The 26232-nt window shown below is 46.7% G+C and overlaps 1 protein-coding gene across 2 annotated transcripts; it reads right to left on the bottom strand.

Moving 5' to 3' along the window:
• FAXC (failed axon connections homolog, metaxin like GST domain containing) lies at window positions 1-25765 on the bottom strand. 2 transcript variants are annotated; one of them, XM_048066663.2, is made up of 6 exons: window positions 25174-25765; window positions 24309-24444; window positions 18957-19153; window positions 12057-12274; window positions 7719-7835; window positions 1-6081 (listed from the first exon to the last, which is right to left on the bottom strand). In XM_048066663.2, exons 1-6 carry the CDS (start codon window positions 25446-25448, stop codon window positions 5798-5800), a joined length of 1227 nt encoding a protein of 408 aa, XP_047922620.1. In that variant the 5' UTR covers window positions 25449-25765; the 3' UTR covers window positions 1-5797. The 2 variants fall into 2 exon arrangements, with proteins under 2 accessions (XP_047922620.1, XP_066850593.1); XM_066994492.1 differs by lacking the exon at window positions 25174-25765 and adding an exon at window positions 24778-24955.
• Window positions 25766-26232: the final 467 nt, after the last annotated feature.

The following is a 26232-nucleotide window of genomic DNA, read 5'->3' as shown; positions in this document are numbered from 1 at the left end:
TATTTTAGATCCATTACTTATAATTTACACACCAATGACATACGGCATAAAGACAAAATATACAGATTTTCATATATATATATACAGGGTTCAACACAGTGCACAATTTAAAGTTATGTTACAATTAAGTGTACAATTTTAAATATGGCTTTATAAACTAGTAGTAATAACAGTGCTAAAATAACGTATCTCTCATGTAAGTACATAGACAAATAACATAATGCAGCTACAGCATTAAAGTCCTCATTTAGCAATGTGATACTTCATTTTGTTAGGAAAAACTTGTACACCACGTATAGCTGGGTATCTCCCTCCCCCCATACCCATCCACCCGTGCTATAATCCTGCTGGATTGCACACCCTGTAAGTTAAAACTTTGGGACCTGTATTCTTCAAGTATTCTGGAAAATAAAAACCTGTACAGTCAAGGAAAGATCAGTCACAAGAACTAACTAAAAAGGGAGGGAAGAACACACGCAAACCTCGTGCCCAGTGAAGCTTAGTAAGATTTTTCTTTTTTTTTTTTAGAGTTAAAAAAATACAAAGGTCACATCTTGTCTGTCTGATTCTAGGGAACAGTCCCATTAATGAGAAGTGCGAAATTCTGGGTCTCTTGGAAGCTTGGTCGGAAATTTCTGGCCCTGCTGAAGCAAATGGCACTTCTGCCAGTGACTTCAAGGGGGCAGGATTTGGTTCTGCAGAAGTTGAATGCCTTTAGGAAGCACACACTCTATTGCTGCTTTAGTTCGTTGAGCTGAATGTGGAAATCGTTAGAGGAAATCCTACAGTCCTTTGTATGCGTGAGTCAGACTCAATGCCCATAATGATCTCTGGCCTTAAAAATTTGCAAGTTGGACAAACAGGATGTGGTACTTACAGTTTAGCACTGCAGTGACTCACTGACCATTTTATCGATTAAGATTCCCATGCTGTACACAGAGACATCTCATTTCTTTTCCAAACACCTCAGGGAACTGTGAAAATCTCTGCCGAGAAGTTCTTCACCTTGGCACGTACAGCAAAGGCGTGCGAGAGAAGCCCTCTCTGATGGACGTCTAAGAGAGTGTCACTGAGACAGAGCTGATCTGTGTTATAGCACTTCTCTCCGCTAAGGCAAAGCCGTGAAGAGTAGGGTCACTAGTATGAAACTCAACACCCGCCCCCCATCCTCCCGCAGGAGCCCCAGGCGGTACGGGGGGATGGAGAACATCTCCCCGCAACTGGGCACGCCAGCCCATGCACCTCGCTGGTCAGCTGGAAGCTGCTTTCACTGCAGTGTTCTGTGCAGGAATCGGACCCGAAGGGACCCCTGTCCCTTGCCACAAGGACACAGATGACACTGCAGTGCAGGTACGGGACGGCAACACACCGGCAGCCTCACCTGAGCAGCAGCTTCAAAGGAGTCCCCCCCGCTGCCTGCTTCACAGTAACGAGTAGCTGAAACACAGCACAGCGCACACACGGACTGGGAGCAGTAATAAGCTGCTGAAAACCACTGCCGTCATCCAAGGGTACCTCCAGTCCTCCTGGTCCACACAAGATCACTGTGCTACCTGGGTGTTCCTCCAGGTATCAGCCACCAATGTGCATGGGCATGACCCACCCCTACGCTACGCGTCTCCATCCCCCTGTGCCAGCTACTGGGCTGTCCGCCCTGATTCTGCACTCACAGAGCGTTATTTCCTTCATTTTGATTATAAGCCTAACTCATAATCTTGTAGTATTTGGTGATGGAGGGGTTAGGCTAAGCAGCTACTCGTCAGAAAACAGATTCAAATTCTTCTTCAAACATCTAAGGACAAGACCCACTCGAATTCATCCCCTGCCACAGAAATTTCACTTGTGAGCTGCCCTGCATAAATCTGCACATAACACACTTTTCCAGCAGGCAATATTTTGTACGGCTCGGTATCTGACAGATACAACCCTTTCAATGAAAACAGTATGAAGCTGTCATGATTACTTGAGCAGACATCACTGACAAAAGGAAATTTGTGCCTGAACTATTGCTGCAGAAATATTTCAGGCAATATTTTTTCAAAGAGAATATAGATCTGGAGGGACACTGCCAAGGTTCTAAAGATCAAAACGTGTGACTTGCAGTGTTATAATTGGATGGGAACAGTCCTCCAGATCTGAAACATCAGGTTCGGTTTGGTTTTTGAATCAAGCACCACAATCAAGCATGCGATTTCTGTAGGACCTATACATCCCAGCATCTGTTTCCCCAGTCGGTAACAGTGAGCTCTGCTGACAGAGCCAGCGACGCCGGTACTGACAGACAAATCCATCCTGACACGACAAAGCGTTACACAATCAAACACTGCAATTCACAGCAGAAAAAAACAACAGGCTGCTTTAAATTTAACCATTATGGAAACGCAGGGCGTTCTTTAACCTCCCGTTTGCCAAATGAGGAGAAGACCACTTACCATTGCCTTGGAGCAGCAGTACGGGAAGAAGTGCAATACGTGGCCTTTGGCGGTGTTTAAAATAAAACAAGGGGGCAGAACCACGCTGCCCCACAGCAGCAGCAAAGAGCTGCTCCCCAGCTCTTCTTCCAGGTCTGGAGCCGGCGGCTGCGATGCTCTCCAACTCCCTGCCCTGCAGGGAGTCCCCGTGTGGCCAGCACCACCTCGGGCACGATGCCGTGGCCTCCTGCACCCCCAGCTTGAAAAGGCCGTCGAGCCTCATGGGGCTGTCCCAGGTTTCGCCACTACGGTGACACATGATTTCTTGCGTGCCCTGCAGCGTGGCCAGGACCTCCAGAATGCTTGCAGTTTTGATCGGGGGACAGTGAGGGGGAAAAAAAAAAGAAGAAAAAAAGAAATAAAGAAAGAACCCAAGGGAACAGCATGGAGCTGGGACAGGGGAGGGTCAGGCTGGGTGTTAGGAAAAGGTTCTGCACCCAGAGGGTGGTCGGGCACTGGCACAGGCTCCCCAGGGCTGTGATCACAGCACTGAGCCTGCCAGAGCTCAAGAAGTGTTTGCACAATGCTCTCAGACACATGGTCTGGTTTTTGGGTGGTCCTGTGTGGAGCCAGGAGTTGGATTCAATGATCCTTGTGGGTCCCTTCCAACGCGGGATATTCTGTGATTCCATGATTCTCTCTGACAATTTGTAGTTCTGCACAGCCCCTCAGCACGGAGATAAAAAATAGAAATGATCAAGGGGAAAAAACAACACAGGCCTAAGGAAATGTTGCTCTTTTAGCAGAATTTTGGAAGCTTAAGAAATCTGTTCTGTTTATGTTGAAGACAACTCTTGTACGCCTTCCCCATTCAAACCAAAATGAACTGACACTTTTTCATAGATGTTAAAGCAAGCTCTTTTTTTAAACATCCCCCCCCGAAACATTTTGCCATGACCAGCTTCCAAAAGAAAAAGGCTTAGATTAGATCCTTTAAACAGGTCTAAAAGCCAGTATTTGCTTCTGGGCAGGATAAACATACCCAAGGACTTCTATCAGACCTTGTCAAAACACTATACATACAAGTCCCTAAAGAGATGCTGTTTCCTAATTTCACCCCTTCTTTGAAATATGGCCAAACACTGAAACATAGTATCTGGAGTAGCTGTCATGAGGAAAAAGCTACTTACTGAGTAACCTCTCCTTTAAAATAACCTGAGTAGTTCCTAAGAAATGGAAGGCATGTGACATGCTACAGAATACATTCACCTAACTGATTAAAACACTGAAAAAAATCTCAGCTGACAACAAGAAGTTCCTCCCCCTTCCACAGCCCCCTCAGATCTTTCTTCGTTTCACTCTTCTACAACACAGTGCCTCACTGCACTTGCCACAGTGAAGTCAACCCCTGTGGAGGATTAATCCCCAGAGTATTTCTCACCACACTGCTTCTTTTGACACTGAGACATGTACATATAGATATAATATATCTATGTTACAGATAGAGAGATGCCCAGCTCTGCAGCAGCACCGGACCCATAGCAGGAGCAATTCTGGCAACAAAGCTCTGGGCCAGCCCCCAGGAAGACCTCCAGACACGGGAGGAGACCGCAATGTGACACCAGCTTCGCACCACGGTGGCAATGCCGATTCCTGTGCCTGCGGCCATGCACAGCCACGTGATACCCAAATCCAGCTGTCTACACACAGACAGGTAAAATTACACCACTGGCTTCTGGCTGATCTTGTGTTTTGGGAAGTCACAAGCATCACTGCCACTGGCAGATCTGTCAGCCCAGGGAAATGATAACAGTGAGACCATCCGCTGAACTCAGGCTGGTGTTTTAATAATGGCGACTCATCACTGGGACTCATCGCTGTCCGCAGGGGCTCCATACCTGGAAACACCCTCTCCTCAGGCTGAAAAGACGGAGAAGGCATAGCCTTCAAACATACAGCTTCAAAGCTCACTTCACGGCACAATAAATGAGAACATCTCTATCGGAATTTCCAACATGAGTGTTTTTTTAAAGAGGAGCTTCTTGACATAGATGCCTGTTATCCAGAACGTCAGTACCTAACTGTTTGCAGGTAGCATCTGCCCTGACTTACCTATGAAGTTTCACATACATATCAGACCGCCACCCCTTGTGCTTTCAAGCCCAAGACTTATCTTCTTGTGACCTGTTCCTGTGCTTAGTTTCCTGAGAAGGGTCCCAAGTAATCGGATGACACCATCCTCCTCCTCAGTTTGGGTTCGTTTAGCAAATGCTGCTTGCCCACGACAACAGAGACTGGAGCATGGCTCCAGGGAAACGTGTGAGGAATTTAGGAAGCAGATGCAAGTTCACGCACGCCTCAGACCAAACTGCAGCAGCTCCCAGGCACGGAATAGACATGGGAAGTGACTGCAGACCTGTCCCTCTGCTTGCAGAGCCACAGCTAGCTGGGTGTTCCCCACAGCAAGCATTTTCCTCTGATGGAAATACTCCACAGCCCATGAAAGGAACATGTCCTTTGAAAGCTGGAGCTAGTTCAAGCTCCAGACTACTAAGACTACCAACAGTTAGCATCCTAAAGCATGTGTATCCTGTCTATTCCCAGAATAGACGTATGATAAATTTTTTTGCTGAAGGGTCCTGATTCATGGAACTGTAACTCATTGAGAAAATCCTGATTAAACTACTTTCAACAGGCTACCGCCAACGGTTGCAAGCAAATAATTGATTTTACACACAGTTTACAAAGACCAGAACTATCCGTAATTTCCATATGCTTTCTCTCCACTTAAAATCAACCAGTCAAGGCCAAGCAACACAGGTGTAGATGTTAAACTTCACACAGGTGGGCAGAGCCAATGCATTCATTCTCGCCTCAGACACCGTAACAACACATGCACCCAGCGTGCAGGTAGCTATCAAATAAAATTCTTCCAAAACTGCACCGAATCAACACAGCATCAATCATTTTCTTCCACAGGAGAAAAGTGTGCCAGTAACACCTCTTCCACTTTTGTCCTCAACCCATTCCCGTAAAGATATCAACACAAACGAGCTCTTACAAGTGCTCTGCCGCCTGGATGTTTCTCCCACCCAGCTGTGGGATTTGTTTTTCAATGAGAGCAAAAACGTAGATTGAAAAGTCCCGTTGCCCTCTGGACCTCCAGTTTGCCCATGCGCATTTTAAATATCTGTTTACCTTGGTTCCATCTGGACAGTTACACAAAATGAAATAAGGTTGAGACAGTCCAGGTAACATGTGACAACCAAGTCAAGCACAATGGTCTCTTGGAGGTGGTACAAACCTCCTCCCAGCCTGGAGCAGAAAATAAATCAGACTGATCCCAAGAAACAGCTTGTCTGCAAAACGGGAGATGCTTGTACACATCATTTGCATTGTTCGTGATCTCTGTAGTCATCCATGTCCACATCCGAATCAAAGAGCGAGTGTCCAGTGTAATCTGTGTCAGGGGTATGAGAAATACTGTTCCCTTCCTCATCAAATGTTTCTGTCCTTGAATAAAAACTGAAGTCCTGCAAAGGGGAGTGAGTCTTGCTTGCTTCGCTGCTTTCTTCGGATTCATACAGAGTGTTATCATCATCATGGTGCCACTCTGGCCAGAATTTCCTCCTTATTCTTTCACAATACATAGCAAGGTTAATCAGTTCACCTGCAACACAGCACAATAGACTCCGGTAAATACATCCAGTCAACAACACTTCAACTCAACGGCTGATTCAGGAACATGTTAGCATAGTTTGGAAATAAATTGTGCAGGTTCTTTCCAAAGAAGTACCAGAAAACTTTTTTCAAAATGGCAAGATCCAGTCAATCCTCTCAGTGGCTATTCACGTAACTTAAAACACACAGTATTAACCTACACGTAATAAGAAAGGTTACACTGAAATGAATATAAATGCACGTAGCAAAATAACTAGCCCAAATTCAACATCTACAGAAATAAATCAAGACAAGACACTAGTAGCGTAAGATTCTCATATCAAAATTCTTGCTTATTTAGCAGAAACATGGTTTCTAAAGGCAGGATTTGATGCTACATATGCAATCCATTCATTTATTAAAATCTAGCAAATTTGGATGTTTGGGGCTTGCACCACCAGATGGCAGCGTTGTCTGCAAGGTAAATTCATGGGTTTGGTTTTTCTATGACTCGCCTCTAACGTTCCTAGCCCACAGGAGTATGTAATGCTTTATGTTTATATATATACATATGCGTATGCTTAGAGAGAAGAATTTATGAGAAAACTTCAACGAACAAAGAAATAACAGCACATTAGAGGCATTATGTATGTGTATACGGAACCAGCACTCGTAATATATCATAGCATGAGTAGCTGGATGGGTACAGAGAATCATCCATACTGCTTGGGCATTTACATCATTTACCGTTCATTTCTGTTAGATACAAAATAGTTCAAACATCATTTTTTTCTTGAAACCCATGGACCCTTCAGAATTCTATCTGTGTCTCTTCAGACATCAAGGGGAAGAACTATATGGACTATATTTACGTCCCTCATAAAAAATCTCATGTATATTTTTTCCTCAACTCAAAGTGCTAGTAATGGGCAAGTCTGTGCCTCCAAACTGTTGCCTCAGTAGCCACCTCTTGCTCAGAGTAGGTCTACAGATCAGATTCATTCCTTTTACAGCTACTTCGCATCCTTTTCCTCCTTAGTTCTTTCAAATTTTCACGCTGTGTGGCTTTATTCTGCAAAGGGATGCCAAGATGCTTCCACCAGACTTTCACATGCCTATACCACTGCACAAGGGAAAAAAGAAGTTGGGGCGGGGGGGGAGGTATGTTGGTTTCCTATTCATGCAAAAACACAGCGACTCCAAAGCCAGACTGGAATCTTTTCCTTGCCCAGCATCCTTAATAACAACAAAGGCTCTAATTGCACTGGGACAACAGTACTCGCAGTTCTACTGTCAATGAAAACTACTTGGTTCAGCAAAATTTGGCCCATGGCTTCTAACACTTTACCCAGCATTCACTCCATAGAGACATTTGGCCTTTGCTATGTTAAACAGGGAAAAGATCAAGTACAGGAATAGAAACGGTTACCATCCAGAACATTAGAGTGAACACAAACAAGAATTTTAAGAAAAAACAACATTACAGGATATAAATACTACATCAAAGGCAAGAACAGCCTATGATGCAGTTAAGTGCTCCTGCAATCTTCAAATATCCTTACAAAGCGCTCCAAGTTTAAACACAGCAAATGCCACCAAGAGTCTTTCTTTTTTTTCCTTTGTCAGAGATCACTTAAAACCTCTTACCTTTGATTAGCCTCTCTGGTCTGGTCCCTGGCAGTGTCCACATTGCCTGTGCCAGATGCCCAAAAACGGTGGCATCAACAGTGGAAAGGTTTGGTCCCATAATGTACTTCTTGTCACCTGTAAATACAACAGCAAACGTTTCACTGGGGAAACGTCACTGAAAATCTGGATTTTTCCCCAGTTAAATTTTTAACACCATTTTTATGGAAAATCATTTAGTTGAAAAGATACAAGGGTTCAAAGGCAGAGATTCAATATTGATTAGGGTTCAAAAGCTGATCCTAGGGCCCAGCAGGTCAAATCCATTCGTGCAGCTTCCCAGTGTACCCACCACTCCCGTACCCTGGCCAGTTACAGAGCCGCCACCAGCCACGTGAGCACCTCCATTCACCACAGTAGGCAGTGGATACACACCACACTAGTTCTGCTGCATTTAATACCTTCTCTACAACAGGGAGGTGCTTGAAAACACAATTTTGTCCTTCAGTAGAGACCCAAAATCGTTCAGCCATGGTTCAAAAATCACAAATGCACTTGCAGAAAGCAGATCAACCTGTGTCTCTCATGTGCACAGATCCAGTTGCAAATTATCCATCTGACTCTACAAGAGAGTGGTACCCAACGCTTCCCTCTCCCAGCCTTCGTTCAGGCTGAAACTGATGCATCGCTAAGACAGACAGTGACTGCTCAGAGCAGATCTGCGCCTCCAGGAGAGGCAGGAGACATACGAGGACACAGCAGGTAGAGGAGAAAGCAGCCGTATGCAGGAGCAAACGGCTTGGAGCGATTTTGCCAAGGACCTCTCGCCAGGTAACGCCGCTCCGAGGACTGCCATGAGGCTCTTCCCACTCACTGCCCCCAGCTCCATCCCAACGCAACATGACACACTTGTGAAAGGCACCGGGATGAGTCCTGGAGCACCCTCACTTCAGAGACAGGTGCCCCACAGACCACAGACAGCAAAGCAGGCTCTCCCCGCGCCACCCGGACACATCCCACTGCCACAGCTTCACAGACTGAGCGCGGGCTATGTCACGCTCGGCCACAACGCAGACAGCTCAGTGAGGTGCCTATACCAGCAGCGCACGAGATAATCAACATCTCAGACTGGCAATCCCACAGACTGGCTCCCTGCACGGGGAGCAGAGAGCAGTGGATGCCACGTCCACCTCCTGCAGCCTGACTCCAGCCTCTGCCTCTCCCCAGAGCTCTCCAACTCGAGGGCGCCTTCGTGCCAATTTATCTCGCCAGAAGCCTGCCCCAGCGGGCTCAAAAAGGAGACCACCAGCTCTCCTCACGCACAGCTTCCCCACCTCCAGGCGCTGCCTTCTAACAGACAGGGACCCAGGCACAGCTCTCCTGGCGCACAGGCAGGGGAAACGGCAGCCACGTGGGACTGCCCTGGTCTGCAGGAAGGACGGGCCTGCTCCGTGCACCTCTCTGGGCACCTGGCCATCATGATGGTCCCGGGCAGCTACCACAGCACACGCAGACAGTAGCTAGCTAAGACAGGGACGAAAATCCTCTTTCAAAGAGGCCATTCGCAAAAGGAACATCCAGTACCGGCTTGCTGCCGCAGCGCAGGCATTAGTCCCGCAGCAAAGACGGCAAGCAGGGCACACAGGTGAGACATGAGGCATTTCAGGGGTCAGGTTAGATGGCTGCCTTGGCCCTGCCTTGGCCCAACGTGCTATAAAGCGTGAAATGCTGTCCGTAATTGAATTCTCCAAATCCAGTTATCCCGTCTCCCCGGGACATTCTTCCCTTGTACAACAGAAGCTGCCTGTAATTCAGCAAGTTATTAAACGTTAGGGTTATTGAATGAGCTTAGAAAAACTGTCCAGCAGTGAAATACAGCAAATTCTAAAGTACAGCACAGCATCATCTGTTATCCCTCCGTACTGTAACGTAGCAAAGCAGTGCTCAGGAATAAGGAATAATGGTAACTTCCTCCCCTCCAGCATGTCGGATGTGATAGTAAAACGGAGTTAACTCTCCCCAGCTCTGTCACAGCTGCATCAACCTATATCTGACAACTCCGTACTGGGTAAATGTTATGGCCTTCCCCTATTTATGTGCTGCCCAGCATTCATCAATCTCAAGCACAGCTCAAGAACCGGTCCCCAAGCCACAGTTACGGGCTGTGTAAAATCCCATTTCAGCTGCCAGCACTAGGAATTTAAGGCTGCTCGGCCGGGTCTGAGGCTCGATCCATAACGACGTTATGCTGGGAAGTAACTCTGCCACTTAGACCTCGCAGCAACAACACCAGGCAGCGAGAGCTGAACCATCCCATCCCCTCCAGGCTGCCACTTTTAACCTGACACGCCTGCTGACTGCCAGCTGCAGGTCGGTACTTGCAGCCACTTCGCTTCACAGGCATCCTTTTTAAGCTCTTACCACTACCCTTTAATTAACAGCCAAAATCTCAACCGCTTCCTCTCCTGGGAAAACCCAGGGGCACACACACCTGGTGGGGAACCTCACCCAGGTTTTTGTGCAGTCACTGAGCTGACCAAGGGCCCTGTCCTGCCCCGCAGCGATTCAGGAGAGCCTCCAGCCAGGCTGGAAGTCCCTCTCCCACCTCCTGTCCCCACCCCATGGGGACAGGCCCCTGAAGGCCACAGATATTTAGACAATCAAAAGGGCAAATATGATGACTGTACACTGACTAATCTGACAGCCATTTCAGAAGCAAAGGTGGAAAACAAAAAGTACAATATTCAGCTGATAATGTCGTAAAGTAACCATAACACAGCAGGTGCCCATCGAGGCTTTAAAAAATACAGGCAGGCACGCTGTTCTCATCAATAACCTGGAACTGAGTGTTAAAGCCCTGCTGGTAGCACACGCACCACACAATAAAAAAGCAGCGCGGAGGCAGAAAACGAACGGCAGTCGCAGGGCTGGCAGACTGGGCCACGAGCAGCACACACCGGGCAGGCACACGCAGAGGTGTAGGAGCAGCGGGGAGAAGGTCTGCCCAGCGAGTGGGAGGCTGAGAGAATGCAGAGGGGGAAAAAAAGGCACATTTTTTTCCAAGAGTTGAAGAAAACACCTTAGAGAGAAGCTTGAGGATTTCCAGCCATTCTTCCCATCAAAACCAAGAGTGAGATTAATGGTTTGATTACTGCATTTATCTTCACAAGGAGAGGCCAAGGGCCACCCAGGGAGGGGAGGAAGAAACTAGCACAGGAACATCTGCCTGAAGGCTGAGATCAGGCAAGCTGTGAACTGAAACTGGACAGCTTTTGATGGTGATTAACACCTGCCACCAGTTACTGATGAACACAGTGGGATCTCCACCTCCTGAAATCTTCTGATTAAAGCTGGATGGAAAGACCTTTGGAAAGACCTGCTTCACACAGAAGCGAGACTGGTGCCTCAGGACAGCAACCCGTTCGTAAATACCCAACTGGATGATTCAGCGACCCGTTTGAACTCTAAACTGCAAACTTGAGCATCAGTATAGGCTCCAGAGTCGAAAGGATACAAATAAAATCTGGGAACAGACCCAAAAGCAATTACGGAGAGGCAAACATGGTAACAGCTATACCTGGAAAAGGTCTCGGCCGAAGGAGTCCCCCCCGGCAGGGCCACCTGCTGCTCAGCCCCTCTCCAGAGGACCGTAACGGGGATCACAGTGCAATTAGCCCTCAGCAGACTGCAACCCAGAAGCTCAGTGCAGACAGCTCCAGTTCAGGCTTCAGCCTGAGCTACACAACAGCAATGAGGCTCATGTGGTTCTAGCTGACTGAGGTCGACCTTAAGACCACCTGTACAGCACCCACCCGTGACAACCAGCACACCTAAGCCCATCCATTTTGACAAGCCATCTCCGAGGAACAGCTTTGAATATAGCTGCTCACACCAACCAAATGCAGCGAAGTCCTGCTCACCAAAGTAACACCTGCAAAGGACTTTCAAACAGCAGCCTCACAATAATCTATTAATGGTAATGAGTCCCACTAGGAAAAAGAGATTCCCCAAAATACAAATAAGAGGTTACATTTGCCAAAATGAACACTGTGTTTTCCTGAATTCACACAGCAAAATGCTCATCCAAAACCACAGGCCACATTCTGCTCCTTTACATACAGACGGTGCACAGAGAAGAAACCCGCCTACCCCTCTAGAGAGGCAATTTGGTGACAGACAGCGAGGAAAGAAGCCCCGTCCCCACGGGAGTGAAGGTGGCACCGAGGGATGGCAGCAGCGTGGCCTCCACCTACTGACAGAAGTGAGCTCATCCGCGCGTGCGACCAGGCTGCCACAGACGGGCGATCTCACCCCGCGGGCTGTGCACAAGCAGAAGGCGAATTATTTGTTGTACGTTACCCAGGAGGCTCGCTAGAGTCCGCATGTCTTTCTCCATCAGCGTGTACATCTCCTCCTCCGAGAAGCGGCCGATGCCGTGGCCGTACATCTCCCGCTTCACGATCCCTTTGGTCAGATGGCAGAGAATCCACTTCAGCAAGTCACTGAGGGGGCCGTACACCGAAATCATCTTTTGCGTCTCATGAAGGTTTTCCACCCACTGGCAATAAGCTAGAGTCCTAGAAGGATGCACAAAGCACGCTGTAAGAGTGCAACGCCCAGAGAGCCCGTCGTCACCCTGCAACAGCTCCCACAGAGGTCAGGCTACCTTAACACTAAATGCTCCCAGCCCTGATGGAGAGCTAGTGCCCAGCGAAAGCAGACCTTGGTGCACCTCCGAGTGGAAGCGGTGAAACCTGACTTCGCGATACTCAAGCGGACCGCCCCGGGTTTCTTCACTCGTGGCTTCCTTTAAGAGAACGTGACGTTCACGTTGAAATACAAAATAAGCGCTACATAATTTTGCTAACCTCACAGAACAAAACGCCGTGCCAAAAGGGTTTATTAGCCAAAGATGACCGACTGCACAGACCTAGGGAAAACAAAGAAAAACAGAGAAACCAACCTCTCCCACCAACCTCTCCTCCCTGCTTTCTATACTGCTGGAACTTAGTCAAGCAGTAACTTTGCACCAACATAAATACTGTAGCAGTGATTTCTCAGAAAGATCTCTGCTCTCTTCAGAGATTAACAATGACACAACCTTTACAAAAAAAAAACAAAAACTTGAAAGGTGGTAGTTATCAGGTTATTTTTTTCCGGCATTTCTTCTTCTCCTAATGAAGATGTTGATCTTGTATGAGATACACTTCAAAAGGCTTCTGCTGTGTCTCAGGCTGTACTGCAGCTTTATTAAATGGCAAATGCATTATTTCAAAAAGTCTTTCCATCAAAATTTGTCTTACCAGCTATATGTTTTGCTTCCCACAATAATTTTTGTTCTTTATTAATACCGTAGGCAAAGAAACTCATTTGTTGCTGTTGCTACTTTAGCTTTTCTAATATGCAGCACCATCTGACAGAAGATATTCTGAAGAAACAAAAGACCATACGACTTGTGACAAAAGTTCAAAGGATACTGAAAGATGGGCCAAAGACATCTCAAAGTAGACATGACAAATGCTTGAAGCCAACGGGGCCTCAGAAACATTGGGAATTTATAGCCATATTCCATTATATTTTTACAAATTTCCAAACTGAAAAATTTTAAAGTAGGCTTATGCTTTTGAGATTGTATGAAAAAAGGCTCATGGGATATGATAAACTGATGAAGCTAGATAGAAAAGCTGGAATATCAGAAGTTGCAAGTTCACATATGTGAAATATTAAATAGTGTTTAATAATTAAATGTTTCCATTTCCACTATGACTGGAGCTCATTTTTTTTTTAGTTCAGAATATGACTTCAGTTTTATCACTCTACATATTTCTACTTATGTGTAATTTTCTTAGTGCCTATATGGATCACCTAATTCAAAGTAAGAGAAAAAAACGAGAGAGGCATCTCCTGGAAAACTCCAACTTCTTTTTTTAAACTTGCATGCCTTATCAAACTCCAGCATACCATGACCAGAAGGTGAATTCAGCACTACCATCAGGGAACAACTACTTTTACACAATGAAAAAATGCTCCAATCTTTACATTTCCACAAATTCCTTATTTGAATTACTATTAACATGAGGTAAAAGGAGCATATTTGGCATAACAGCTGAAAAAAAATCCACTTAACGCTCAGACTAACAATGCTCTCAGAAAGGATGAAAGGCATTTTAACTCTACTAAAAGCTGTCCCCTGCAGGACAACGTCTTCTGCTCAAACTGATTTAATTAAAGACAGTAACAGTGAGGCCCATGCAGGTGTTGGTGCAAATGCATGAACAGTAAGGACCAAAAATGCACCTGCTTTGTTTCTGACAGCTTTTATCCTCACCGGGTTTCTCCATGACCTGTTGTGCTGTATCAGCACGACGACAGCATCCCACTGATGGCTCACATACCTCAGTGCAGCTCTTTGAATGGAGACGTTGCACAGTCCTTAGTGCTCAAAATGGATGAATCAACCAAAGTTTTGGGGCAAGTTTCAACAAAGCTGGGTTTGAAACAAAACTGGATTTAGAAAGGGGCACCAGAATGAAATGGGGAACATGAAACCAGCAAGCACTGGAGCAAATGGGTACTGGAATACCAGAAGCATCAGCTTTGGTTGAAAGATGTGCTGCAAAACTGCTTTGCCCCAGGAACAGACATAAAAGGTGAAACAACTTAGGAAACATGGGAAGAAAACTGGGCTCAAAGCCTAAGGGCACTTCATAAAGCAGAACATTTCAGCAGCTGTGTTTCACAGGCCTGGGAAAGGACACAGGCCCTTGGACAGACACGGCTTTGAAGGGGAAGAAAGAACCTGGTCTTGATGAAAACATCAGGAAATAATTACAAGCATTATCTACATCCATCAGCTATTAATTATACTTTTTACTTGAATAAGCTGAGAAAAACCTGTTCTCCAATAGCACAGCTGTGCATCTGACTACGAAGACCCTCATCCCCCAGCATGGATCTCATCAGCTTCACCCGGCCACTCCGCAGCACAGTTTTAGTGGCTTTACGACAATGGCACTCACCATACAGAGGGACAGCAAGAAAAACATGACAAAACAAAGCAAAAATGCAGAAAGGTGACTCTGCTGTAGTATTTTTGAAAAAATCACGCCAGTCCAACAGCCCCTCCAGCCCTTCCAGGACTATTATTCACTCTGACTCCATCAGAGAGCTGGCATCGCACCAAGTCATCAACCATGCCCAGGACAGCTTTAATTTCATGAGACAGGACAAATAAGGTTTCCCACAAAGCTAATTAGCCTGTCCTACAAAACAAGAGTACATTTCCCTAATGTTCACTTGCTTGCTCTGGGGAAGAAAGTCTTTGGGTTTGGAAGAGGCAGATACCAAATGAAGAGTTAACAACCCGGATGGCGATGCAGGAAAAGCAGAACGGCACCAGATTTTGGTAATCCCATCTCAGCTAAATCATCAAGCACGATCTTGGATGTGTGCCTGTCGCTCTGAGTGAGTAAAGTTGTTGTGTCCCAGATCTCAAATTTATGTGGGCAATGAAGGCAGCTCAACAGACAACTGCTGAGTTTACGCCTAGAATTTTATGGTTCAGAGCACGCAAAAGCACAGAAAAAAGTAGGCTCAGATTTAGAGGGACAGCTATAGGTACTTTTAAAGCTAGCTTTACGGGCACTTTGTTAAAATGATTATATTCAAAGGTTGATAAAATCAGTGCTTCCCACCAAAACATGCTCCTCCGCATCCAGTTCCACCCATCATTCCTCTGCTTAGACTACATTAGTACAGCATTATAAAAATCACAAAAAGTTAGGAAATGCCAGAAATCAGGTAGTCTAATTCAGCATAATTATACATTTTAAACTACAGTTAGTATTTATGTGATGGCATTTTGAATATTGGCCTGAACTGAGCACTTCGGGAAACATTAGCATTTCTGTTAGTGCCAGCACATCTGTAAAAATGTAAAAAATGTAAAAATCCTGGAGTATAAATAAAAGAATAATGCATTAAAAAGTGCTACAGAGGTGAAGCAGATCTGAAGTATAAATGTAACAGCAGCTCTGGCCTCAATACATAAATCAGGAGAAGAGATGGAGAAAGTGACTCATCAGCAGCAGCTTGCCTGATTATCCCCAAACTAACTGAACAGAAAAAAAAGCATCAAGGCAAGGGGGAGATGCTGAAAAGGATTCGACCTGGGGGTTATTTTTCCCATCTGAATCCTGCACAGAGTGGAAATTTCTTGATATACAGAAGGATTATAACAAATTCATTCCACAATGAGCTGTGGACACCTTACCTGCTGTGTGACTTCTCAGAGGAAACGGCTTTTAAGCCACCAGTGGTATTCAAGCCTTGTCAATAGCAGGTGAGATGTCACTTGTATAACTGCCTCGATGTTAAACATGTATTACGTTCAATACATGGCAAGTCTGAGTACCTATCAAAGTCAGACTCACTTGTGTTTATCATAGCAAGCTCTTCCTATGCTTCACTCATCACATACGTGGTATTTACCTGGTCTTCATAAAAGACGAAGCAAGAAATGGATAGATTTAGGCATGTATATATATATTTATAAATCACTAAGGTTGTGTTTCACAACACAGCTAAACCAATTTAATGGGTTTAGCTGGTTTCTAAGGGCCCACAGGTCACTGCTGGTTGCAGAGGTGACCCAGGGCAAGCCTTCGGAAGATGACAGAGGTCTGCACACAGATCAAGGACCTCGGGTCAAAGCCCGGTCCCTGAGGCGCAGAACTGGTCTGCTCCCATCTCTTCCTGCTGACTCAGCCTCACCCCCGCTCAGGTTAGGAGTTTTCTTCCCTTTGCTGATTTAAACATAGCAAAAGGCTGACAATTATAGCTTTCTCCAGGGACAGAAGCTCCAGCACCAGCCTCATGGATCTCAGAGACATGCTGTAATCCCAGTAATAAAATGGGTATACTCAATCACTCACTGGCTCTCTGCCTGACCCCTGCCAGGGGCAGAGTCCAGGTGGCTGGAGGCTGATGTTCTCAACAGCCCTACACTGCTCTCAGCTCCAGCCAAAGCAGCAATTTCCACCTTTAAGAGGCACTAAGCAACCAGAGCTGCTGCTGAAGATAGGCAATTAGCTCAGCAAAAGCTAAACATTTCAGGAGGAGATGCTGAGCACCCACCAGGATTAGCTCCATCCAGAGACAGCACACCACAAGATGTTCTCTGCTTCTTCATTCGATAGATGCACTACAGTATTACTTATTTATGATGAAACTACTTTGCATGCTGCTGGAAACAGAACTGTATTAATCACAGTTTATATTACTGCTTTGGAGGCTTGAGTTTATAAACCTTACTCTGCAGAAAGGCCATCACTTTCGCAAGTCCCTCACTATGGGACTTGGAGACATCACAAATGAACCCTGAGCTCCTGGTGGGTAGTGGGAAGCACCCAAGTTCACGCACCGGTGTGAAGAAACCTCACAACCATGAATCCTGTCAGATGCAAACACAGCTCTACACAGCTATGGCCTGATTTTATCACGGTGTAACTACGGGGTGGTCAGGGCTGTTATCCAGGAGTTACAGCAGCGTGATGCCTCACAGCTCTGGCTCAGGGTTTGCCTAGCACAGAGAACCAGCAGAGTGGAGTAAAAATCCCCTGGTACAGCCACACAGCAAGGACACACAAGACTCACAACTGGACCTTTCACTGTGCTGCAGAAAAAAAAACGTGCCCTAGGGAAACTCACCTGTGGGACTGAATACAAAAGGCAACAGGGACATGCAACCAGGCATGCACGTCTTTATTTCAATTTCTTCTAGCTTAATCCACCTACTTCAATGCCATCTCCTTGCTCCTTGTCCCCCATACTCCTCTATTTTGTGCCCCGCAGTGCTGAGTCTGCTCAGTGGGAGTGTGGATGGACAGACATCAGCTTCACAAAGGAAGAGCGATTTGTAACTGGGACACGCAAAAGCCATACAAGTTTGTCATCCGTAATGTTGCATTTAAAGCAGTTAAGTCCACAGACCATGAAACAAACAATATACTTAGGCAAGGAGATGGAGCATTAAGGGATTAAAAGGCCCCATCTTCCCTCCAGCTGCTACAATAACCGGGGGGAAAAAAAAGAACAAAAATCAGGTTTGCAGACAACAAGTGTCTAAGAGCTGTGGTCAGATTTTTGAGGACATGTCACTGCAGATGGGTATAACCAGTGAAAGTCACACTTCTGAGAAGGCAGGGATTTCATTTTGAAACCGCATCATTTCACTCTGCCTACTGAATGCTACATTCCTTCCCAGGAACACTACAAATGGTTTGAAGAACTAACTATACGTACACATGTTCACCTGTTGCTGCTCTTCTTCAACAAGAAGATGAAAGAAAAAAAAACATGGTAATTGCATTCAAGTTAAATCACACATTTTTGGAGAAAATAAAATGCTGTATGAATGCAAGACTCAGTACAACAGGCACTTAAGTGCACGCTAGAATGCAAACGGTTGGGGAAAAAGCCTTATGCCTACGAGGTATCCAATGCAGCATCCAGGACACCACATCCACCTGCTACTTCTATGGATCCAGTCTGGAAAGGACACTTAAAAAAGCAGTGAAATGAAAAGTTGGGGTGCAGGAGGAGGAATAAAAATAAAACAATAAAAATTAAAAAATCACAGATACTATTTTCAAAAGTGTCAGTAAAATGCATAGAATATCAGCGAAGTTATATTTAGGTTTTTCATTCATATCTATACTTCAGCTTCTGAGGATACCACAACTGATGTTGTATCCTTATCAACAGGCACTGTTGCTAACAATAATTATTAACAGGAATATTCTGTTACAGGAAAGACAATAATCCCTACCGTAATCACACATACAGACAATAAAAAAACAGTAACAACAAGAAAACAACATTTTAGTTTCACCCCAAATGCTGGGTATTATTTTTTGTTTCCCCTCTCAAACCTCACACGTTTGCAGCCATCTTGGCTCTGCTCCTTATTAACCAGGCTGTTCCCACATGGAGGTCATACGGAAGAGGACAAACAGCCCACTGCCGCTTCCTTCTGCAACGCCAGTGCCTTACCTTGCCTACACATCCCTACAGCTCTCAGGGGAGCTCCTCCTGACTCATACTAGCATAAGCAGAAAGAAGCAGCAGCCTTCCACAGTGAGAACAGCTGTGAAATTAATAATTGGGTAACTGCAATAACCGCGAGACAAAATAAGCATTCCCTTCCAGACAAGAGTGCGGGTCTGACAGCAGACAACCAGCTTTTCCGTGCAAGCTTACCAATAGAAGTGCTCCTCCACCATTTTTGTCACTGCTCTGGAAACAGCTCGTTCACGTGGACCGAGGTTTTTATTTAAATTCACTCCGAGTTGCTCCTCCAAAAAGTCAATAATGAACTCAGTGCCAGATACTTTTTTGTGATTGTATTCAATCCATGGCATTTTTCCTTGAGGGGAAAGTTTTCCATCAAAATAGTTCTAAGAAAAAAAGCAAGCAAACAGACAAAAAAGGCCCTTCAGATTCTGTTTCAATGAGAATAAGGCTTTTTTAATACCTTCCTGTGTTTTTAAAAGTAACATTTTTTAATTAATACTCAAGATTAACTGTACCTATACAAACAGAGCAGCAGCTTTACACGATACCAAAATAGTTATTTCCAGGTCCTGCAATGTCTTACAAGCTTTCATATTAGATGCCATGTGATTTAATATTACTTGAGAACCAGGGATATTTAAGGGGTTGGAAATGCTCAAATCTCCCAGAAGATTGGGCCCATTGTTCTAAAGTATTTAATCACAGGAATCACACCTTAATTTGGCTCATACACAGCACAGCACTTTTTGTATTAAAATTATGTTATAAATACTAATTCACTGCCTGTCTCAGTAGCTGCACTGTCTCTGAGGATAAAACACAATCATGAGCCCACAACGAAACGTGTATCATTGTATCATTCCCTCACTGGGCAGGAGGGAAATCTGCCTTTACATGTGCTTCTGCAATTTCCTAACTTAGAAATCTCTCATATTTACAGACAGGGACATTACAATTGGATCTACAAGAGGCCAGCACCACTACTGAGCACAGCACGAGCACACTGCTGAATACCGGTACGTGTCCTCAGAGCAGCACTTGTAGGGATGTTTTAATGTATTTTCTCCATTTTCCAGCTGGAGCAGGTGAAACAGAGAGATGAGAGAATTTATGCCTCATCTAACAAACACAGGAGGAATGCCTGGCTTCCAAAATGTGATCAGATATTTGATCTCATTTCTCTCTTACTTCTGAAAGTAGGGATACATAGCAGAACTTTTTTTCTTCTCTTGGGCTTCACTTCCTCATGTCCTGTTATTTAGCAAAAGAAAAATCCTAGCTCAGAAACTGAATCAGAAAGGCTCACAACGAGCAGGCTCTGTGCCCCACACCTGGCAGTCAGCCTAAGCATTCTGGGGTCTAGCTGCTAGGTTCAGGGTTAGCTGCTCTCAGCTGATCTGTCTGGGTCTCAAACATTTACCCCACACAAATCCACTAAAGATGGCTTAAGGTCACCGTGCAGCAAGGAGCACACACCAGAAGGTGACCCCAGCTCGGCCTGAGCACGCTGAGCACACATCGCCCCGGCTGCCACTCAAAACAGGGATGTGCACACCACGACCAGTGAGTGCCCATTCCCGGAAGCTCGTCCCTTTTGGATCAGGGCAGAAGAAATGTATAACGCTGCTGGGAAAACAAAGCCTTCTGGTCGCAGCCTTTTCCGGGACTTCTGCCCAAGCAAATATTACGGAAGGAATACCGGGTTATATAACGTCTCCTACGCTGCATCCATGCCAGCATGAGCAAAGCAGCAGGATCCACCCTGCCCGCACGTGCAGGTGACTGCCCAGGTCAATGGGAGAAACACTGAAACCGCCCAGCGCCTGAAACCGAACCGAGAGTCCACAGCCCCTTCAGGATGAGATTTCCCTTCCTGTGCACAGATACTGAAGTTCTGCAGGAGACGGTGGACTTGAAGCTGTGCCTGTTACTTATCGCAGTTACTGTACTCCATATCGTTTGCAATCCAGAAAAAGCAAGTTTTTGTTATTCAGCCACACAACTCTTCAAGCACGCACGCACGCACATACAAATACACTGTAAAAAGCTAGTACCGCACTGATATTATACTCTCAAAAACACAAATGATGGCCTAAGTCGTTTTAGGAAAGTTGGTATAGGTAAACCTAAAAAAATTCCTGCAGGATTTTCATGTTTTGTTACACACAGCTTATCAAACAAAAGGGGAAACATCTTTCAATGACCTGAGGACACCTTTATCTCTGGACAAATCTCACATTATACTGTTCTTGTATCCACTGTTCTCAAGTGGATATTTTTAGGCTTCAAACCTCAGTATCCTTATGGCTGCTGCTAATTGCCATCAAATATTTATCAATTTTCCACTTGAAAACTGGTCCAGCTGCAAAGCAGGAAAGCTATGGTATTATTATTAAAAAAAAATACCCTCATACCTCATGGTACTGAACTGCAGGCTATAAAGCAACTATAACAAGAGCTCCTGAGAACATCATTTACAGAGGAAATTACAAACCAAGCAGCACAGGGCACTTCTGGGGTAATTTTCTAGTGCTCTCCAGAAGAAATTAGGCTCTACGTTTTCAGTTATTGTTGCTTATATTTTACTCTCCCTCATGTCTCTTCTCATAGGGAGTACCATCTTCACAGACCTGGCATGAAAACATCATGCTTCTGATGTGCTAATGCTCATCAGAATATGTAAATGTTCAAATCTTAATATTCACGAGGAAATACAGGAACACCCAAAAGACTTCCACAAGCACCCAGAACGGGTTGCTTTAAAAGGAGCTTTGTGAAGAAAAGCATCAAATGTTTTGAAAATACAGCTAGGTAATAGCACAGACCAGCCCGAGCAGAACAGGCTGAATTATTTTTGATTGAGAATTTGCACATAGAAAGGCAGCTACAAGAAAAACTAAGCACGTTATAAGAACACATCTGTTTGGAGAAATCCAGATTAGGAAAAGGTGGGAACACTTTACTTCATTCCTCTTGTCTTCCGACACACCATTAAAACATTTTGTGCAACACATAGCACGTCACTCAATATTTTAATATACTCCAGTAAAGTCAAAACACAAGGAATCAAAAAAGGAATAGCAGTCTGAAACCTCTGCTATTTGTTCTGATCAGAAACAACTTTCTTTTGTTGTTTTTTTTTTCTGTCACCCAGCTTCATGTTCCTCCCTTCTAAGCAGCCCCTCCCCAGGAAGGTGATGGCCCTTTTGCTGCACCTCCCAGGCTTTCTCCATCCCCAGACACTCAGCCCAGGTAACCTGTGGTAGCTACCACCACTAGCTCCTGCAGAGCCAAGAGCTGCACCACTCCAGCTCACCCTGTGCCCGGAGAGCTGCAGCGTTCATCTGTAACTCAGCGCGACTGCTGCCCCTGTCAGCTGCGTGGGGTATGCCCTCCCTTGGCCAGGGCTGAGGGAGGCCACAAAACTCAGACAGCGCCAGAGCCGCCCCCAGCAAAGAACTGGAAACACCACAGGTTTGGTGGCCACGGACAGGACGACCAGGAAGGGCCAGCTGCACTTCCATCGGATGAGAGGCCTGTTGGTGACCTGCCACCAGGCCACCCAGCTTGGGCAGCAACTGAGCCGCCTGACAGGAGGCCCATCGATCGTCTCTGTCACCTACAGCAGCCTACGGGTAACACAGAAACAAAACAAAGTTCCTCCTGCTCCTTTATGGCTTAACCCTACGGACGCACCTACACCTTCCCCTACTTGTATGAGCCCCAAGCAGCACCACACTCCTAACACAAAGACAGAACCTACCTCCTTCAGACAAAAGAGCTGTGTCCTCAGCTCATAAGCTTAACTCCGCTGACCTTATGGCTAAAATCCTAGGTAGGGCTGGTAACCCCACAAACGCTGAAACTCTGTATAAACCAACACACTGACCAACAGTACAGGAAATAAAAAGGGAAGGAGAGCCCTCTGGAAATCCCTCTCTCTCCACAGTGCCAGGTGGCTGACTTCTACCCAGCACTAGCTTTCCAAATGACTCCATCCTGAATCACGCAAATGTGCAGCATTATCTTCTGGAAGTAATCATAGCCTGCGACAGCCATCTTTTACGCTGCAGCTTTCCTTATCTGCTCCCCACCAGAGCAATTTTAATCATTTCAAACCTCTGAACTGCATAAACCGCTATTAGAGAGAAAACAGACGTCGCCAGGAATAGTCTTCTCTTCAGATGTGCAATTTCTACTCAAATTACTCTGGTTTGAGAAGCAATGTGCATTAAGGCCTCCTGGTCCAACGACACATTCAAACTTCAGTATCTTTCAGGTTCCACAACCCAAAATGAGGAAAATACATCCCATGGGACAGAAATCCCCCCAGTCTACTTCCAAATGCTCTGAAGTATCTTATTCAAGTTTCATTAAATCTTAAGGTAATGAACATCAAATTTTATGCTTCTAAAGACTTAAGCAAAATGTACTAATTGGGTTTTCTTTCACTTCCAATGTAAAGGAGCTTAATTGCATAGGAATGTGGATGAATATTAACCTCAAATATGAAATAAAGTTGTTAAATGGTTTGTTTTCCTCTGCAAAAGACTGATCAAAATATTCTTCAGAGCGCCTGGATATGCAGCAAAAAAAAAGTGACTTGAACCCATCTGGGGTGAGCACGAGGTGAGCCACGGCTCAGGCCCTTGCAGACACAGTAAAATCCCAGACTTACATTGCTTGGGGAAAAGAAAAAAGAGAAAAAGAGAGAGAGATTTCTTCCACCGAATATCCTTAGATACCACCTAAGATGCAACAGTAATGATGACATCTGAAATGCCCTCAGTGCTTTATACAAATAGCAAAAAGACCTGTCCTTTGTTTCAAAGAGCTTGTCTTCTGCACAAGCTGCCTGGTGACACCGCCACGCAGCATGCACCCAATTTGTGGCATCACAACTGAACCCTGACATTAACAGGCAAGACAGCAAGATTGTGCTCTCCTGCCTTTCCTTCACTGGAGTACCTTGGGCTTAGTCCCCCAAGGGAAGCCGGCATGGGAGGCACCCAGCTGCAACCTGGCAGCTGTATTCACAACATGGAGAGCAACCCCGTCTTCCCTCACGAGAGGGGAAGCACCGGTGATGCGAGGTGAAGCAGAAGGGAGGCACATCTTCCTAGGAGAGCACTGGGAAGAAACCCTGTGCACCACCAGGAAAACAAGAAGCTACAGCTATTTAATCTTGTTCTCATTAGCAAGATGCAATTCAAAGACCATATAATACCACGCTTTAGTTTTAGTGTATTATTTAGCATTACATAAACCGTGAGCTATTTTCCCACTTCAGCATTTCCAACCAAGTTAACTTCCAACATTCATTTAGCTTTACCAATTAAATCTAGAGCTGTTCTAGACAAACTTCATTCAAGCTGTACCTTTAAAGGTTATATTGCAAATTTAACCGCAGATAAAAAAGTTTTGATCTACCCAGCCAGTTGTATGGGTACATCTCACTGGATGAGTAAGATTTGGAGGGGAGGATGCCTACTTGCTATTTCATGCAATTATAGGGAAAGGAAAACTGTACAAATGTACCTGGTAGGGTAAATCAGCCATCCTTAAGTAAGTTTCCATTTTCAGACAGAAAGGGGATAGACTTGGAACACCATTGTTAGGCCTTGAAAACTGATGCAGTATAATAGCATCTTTTGAATCAACCTCTTGCTCTTTCCTGTCAAAAACAAAACAGGATTTAAAAACCAGAAACAGGTGCATCATACATCAGCACATTAAATACACAAAGGAGAAATCCTGGCTGAAGCAAAACACGCATCCTCCCTTAATGGACTACCGCAATATTTTTTTTATTATTATTATTCGCTGGATCTTGAGGCCCTAAAAAGCACTTACAGTGCTGCGGCAGAGAGGAAGCTTGGCTAACCCCACGCTGGAGACGAGTGAAAGCCTGGCACGGAGGCGGGTGAGCCAAGCCCCACGCACAGCACGGGCAAACACGGGCCCAGGCCCCCGCGTCCCCGCGCAACCCGTGGCGGCGGGCACGCACCTGCCCTTCGGAGGTGGTGGTAAACAAAAAGGTGGATGGCACCGAGGCAGAGAGACGAAACGGCCGGGCCTCAACACCTCGTCCCTCTGATAAGGGCTGTGAGCGCGGCCATCCACTGCCACCGCTCTCGGCACCGTTTTCACGCCGGGCGTTGTCCCGCACCGTGCTCACGGCAGCCCCGAGCCCCTCTGCCGCACACCCCCGCTCCAATCCTCCCATTTGTCCCCTGGGTAAAACGGGGAATCCTTCTCCCCCCCGGTCCCCTCGGGGCGCCCCGCATCCCACCCGGGTTAGAGGGCTGCACCCCCACGCCCGGCCGCGGCCCCCGAGCCCTCCCCGCGCAGGCAGCCGTAAGATGGCTCCGAGGCCGCCCCGCTCTCCCCTCCGCCGCCTCACCGTATGGCCAGCAGCTCGTGGAGCAGGTAGGCGGCGGCGGCCAGCAGGGCGCCCCCGGTCAGGTACAGCGTCTTCTTCCACCACGAGTCGGAGCCCAGCGCCGCCATGGTGCCGCCCGCCCCCGCGCCCGCCAGCGGGAAGGCGACGATCTCGCCCCCATAGAGGGCGGGCGGCGGCTCCTCGGGCCCCGCGCACCAGCCCAGCGACAGGCTGCGGTTGCGGCTCAGGTCCGCCACGCAGGAGCGGGGCGCCGCCAGCCCGACCCCCCACAGCATGCTGCGGGCGGCACCCGCATCCCACGGCGCCCACCGGCCCTGCCCGGCCGAGCCGGGAGGCTCCGCCGGCTGCCGGCCCCCTGCCGCCGCTGCGCAGGGCGGGGGGGGGCGGCGGCTGATGATGCTGCTGCTACTGCTGCTACTGCTGGTACTGCTGCTACTGCTGCTACTGCTGGTACTGCTGCTACTGCTGGTACTGCTGGTACTGCTGCTACTGCTGCTACTGCTGGTACTGCTGCTACTGCTGCTACTGCTGGTACTGCTGGTACTGCTGCTACTGCTGGTACTGCTGCTACTGCTCCTCCTGCTGCCGCTGGTGGTGGCGGTGCGCGGAGCGGCCTGCTGAGGGCACCCGCGCCCGCCTGCCGCTGGGCTGGGAGAGCCTCGCCCAAACTGTGGGGCCGGGAGCTGCCCGAGGGGGGCAGGTGGATGTCGCCGCCGTGTCCCCAAGGGCTGCCGCCTCACCCCCGTGTGTCACGCCCGTGTGTGAGAGAGGAGGCACCTGCCATCAAAGCCCAGCGCCCGACCGACACATGAAATAGCGATACCCTTTCCCAAACGCTTGGGATTGCGTGCTGTTTTTCTGTTATTCCGGTGCCCGATGAGGTGAAGGAACAGAACACCTCTAAATCATACGATCACAGAATGGCGTGGGTTGGAAGGGACCTCAAACACCACCCAGTTCCAACCCCCTGCCATGGGCAGGGACACCTCCCACCAGACCAGGTTGCCCAAAGCCCCATCCAGCCTGGCCTTGAGCACCTCCAGGGATGGGGCATCCACA

Source organism: Anser cygnoides, chromosome 3, assembly GCF_040182565.1.
Source record: "Anser cygnoides isolate HZ-2024a breed goose chromosome 3, Taihu_goose_T2T_genome, whole genome shotgun sequence".
Classification (NCBI taxonomy): Eukaryota; Metazoa; Chordata; class Aves; order Anseriformes; family Anatidae; genus Anser; species Anser cygnoides.
Note: the sequence above shows the minus strand (reverse complement) of the source record. Positions and strands in the feature narration are given on the sequence as shown.